The 1814-nt window shown below is 37.5% G+C and overlaps 1 protein-coding gene across 1 annotated transcript in view; it reads left to right on the top strand.

The window, feature by feature from the left end:
• LOC109827788 (zinc finger CCCH domain-containing protein 32-like) overlaps positions 1-1814 on the top strand; it is a gene marked incomplete at its 5' end in the record, with an annotated part of 4639 nt that overhangs the window by 449 nt on the left and 2376 nt on the right. The window contains one exon of the mRNA XM_020394805.1: positions 1396-1506. Coding sequence (XP_020250394.1) covers positions 1396-1506 — 111 coding nt within the window. The remainder of the gene's footprint in view (positions 1-1395; positions 1507-1814) is intronic.

The raw sequence follows: 1814 nt of genomic DNA on the forward strand, positions 1-1814 counted from the left end.
TTCAGGTTTTGTATATACTCATAATTGTCCAAATTTATCTCCCTTTTTGCCCCTTCAGTTAAGGTTGATGGGTAGGCTGGTGGAAGGGGGAGCCTAACAGGAAGAACGCGTCCACGTGTGCTCGCGCGCGCATGTGTCTGGTTCGGCTTAGTGTGTGCTTGCCCATGTGTCTGGTTCGGCTTAGTGTGTGCTTGCCCATGTGTGTGCACATGCATGTAGGAAGTGGTAGGGCATTTGGTTTAGAAGGAACCCATTTTTTTGTATATCTATTCTGTTTTAATGAACCTATGATTGTGGGCATTCTAATTCATTATTCTTTTCTTATCTTAGAAACTTTTTTGGTCTTATACTATGCTACGTTTGTTGGTGAAATATCAGTTGAATTACTAATGATGTTTATCAGAACAAGTGGACTTGTTTTCATCGGCAAAGAAAAGTTTGTCACTGGGGTTGGGGCATTTTAGAACTAGGAGGAAACATTTGGACATTAACTTGACAAAGGAGACAAATACTGAATGGAAGAATAGGATCCATGTTGGCCAAAAATTTCGGACAAAGGCTTTGTTGTTGTTCTTGTTGGGGAAACATTTACATATATGACATATCTTGCACCTGTAGGCCATTTCAGAGCACCTCTCTACTGAGGAACTCTTTTGGTATGTGCCTTGCTAAAATAAACCTGTCGTAGAAGTCAATTTACTGTATTGGAAAAGAGAAATAAGTCAGTGATGGTGTGGATTTCAGCAATTTTTATAAATTTGTATATATAGTTTCCTATATATGATGGGTTTATATGTCAGAAGGTCTGCGTGTTATGAAATGCTGTATTTCATAATTGTCAAATGGTCCAAAATTTTTGATTATTTTGACTTCATCTTGCTGAGTTGTTCATGAGTAGGGGCTACTTTGGTGATTTCACATGTGTTTCATGTTACCTCTGGTAAGAGGAGTCATGAGGTAGCTTTCAGTAGTCAGTTTACTAAAGGTCCTAGTCATTATGGAGACATCACCAGATATCAGATTGTATAATTTATGAGTCCTTTGAAGCCTTACATGCTATTTAGTTTTGAAATTCTTAGGAAACAATCTTCATGTAGAGTTGAATGAATGGATAGTTTATTGATTTTCAGTGAAGTATCATAGAAATCTATTGGTATTTTTGCATACCTTATCTTCAGTATTTTCCTGTAAAATCTACACTTTGTCAGTGAATATATACAGTAGTAATTTACTGAAGATCTTGATATGACTTATGTTTGTTTTGTTTTCCTTTTTGTTCTTTTCTTTTCTCTTTGAGAGCATTTATTATTTCCCAATTTTTTAATCTAGAGAGATGTATTATTTCTCTAATATCTTCATTTGGTACTCAAACTAAATTTTTTCCCCTTGTTATAGGGAAATGACTGTGAATATCGCCATAATGAGGGTGCTAGGCTTAATCCCAGAGATTGCTACTATTGGTTGAACAGCAACTGCTTGAATCCGAAGTGTGCATTTCGGCACCCAGTGAGTTGCTCTTCTCTTAGTTCATGCATACATGCGACATAAATTGATATGGTTGTGCACAATTTTCAACCTAAAATTGCTCAATTGCACGCATATTTACTGCACAATGTATGCTATGTTTGCTTGTCCCCCTCTCCCATCTCCCCCTGCCCTCCCTGCACAATGTATGCTATGTTTGCTTGCCCCCATCTCCCCTTGCCCTCTGGTATATGATATATTTTTTGTTTGGTCTGGAAATGGAATATGCTTATGCCTGTGCATTTTCAAAAGTGTGAATTGCAGCATCCAGTAGCACACGCAGTAGCATA

This window comes from Asparagus officinalis, unplaced genomic scaffold, assembly GCF_001876935.1.
Source record: "Asparagus officinalis unplaced genomic scaffold, Aspof.V1 AsparagusV1_Un433, whole genome shotgun sequence".
In the NCBI taxonomy this organism is placed as follows: Eukaryota; Viridiplantae; Streptophyta; class Magnoliopsida; order Asparagales; family Asparagaceae; genus Asparagus; species Asparagus officinalis.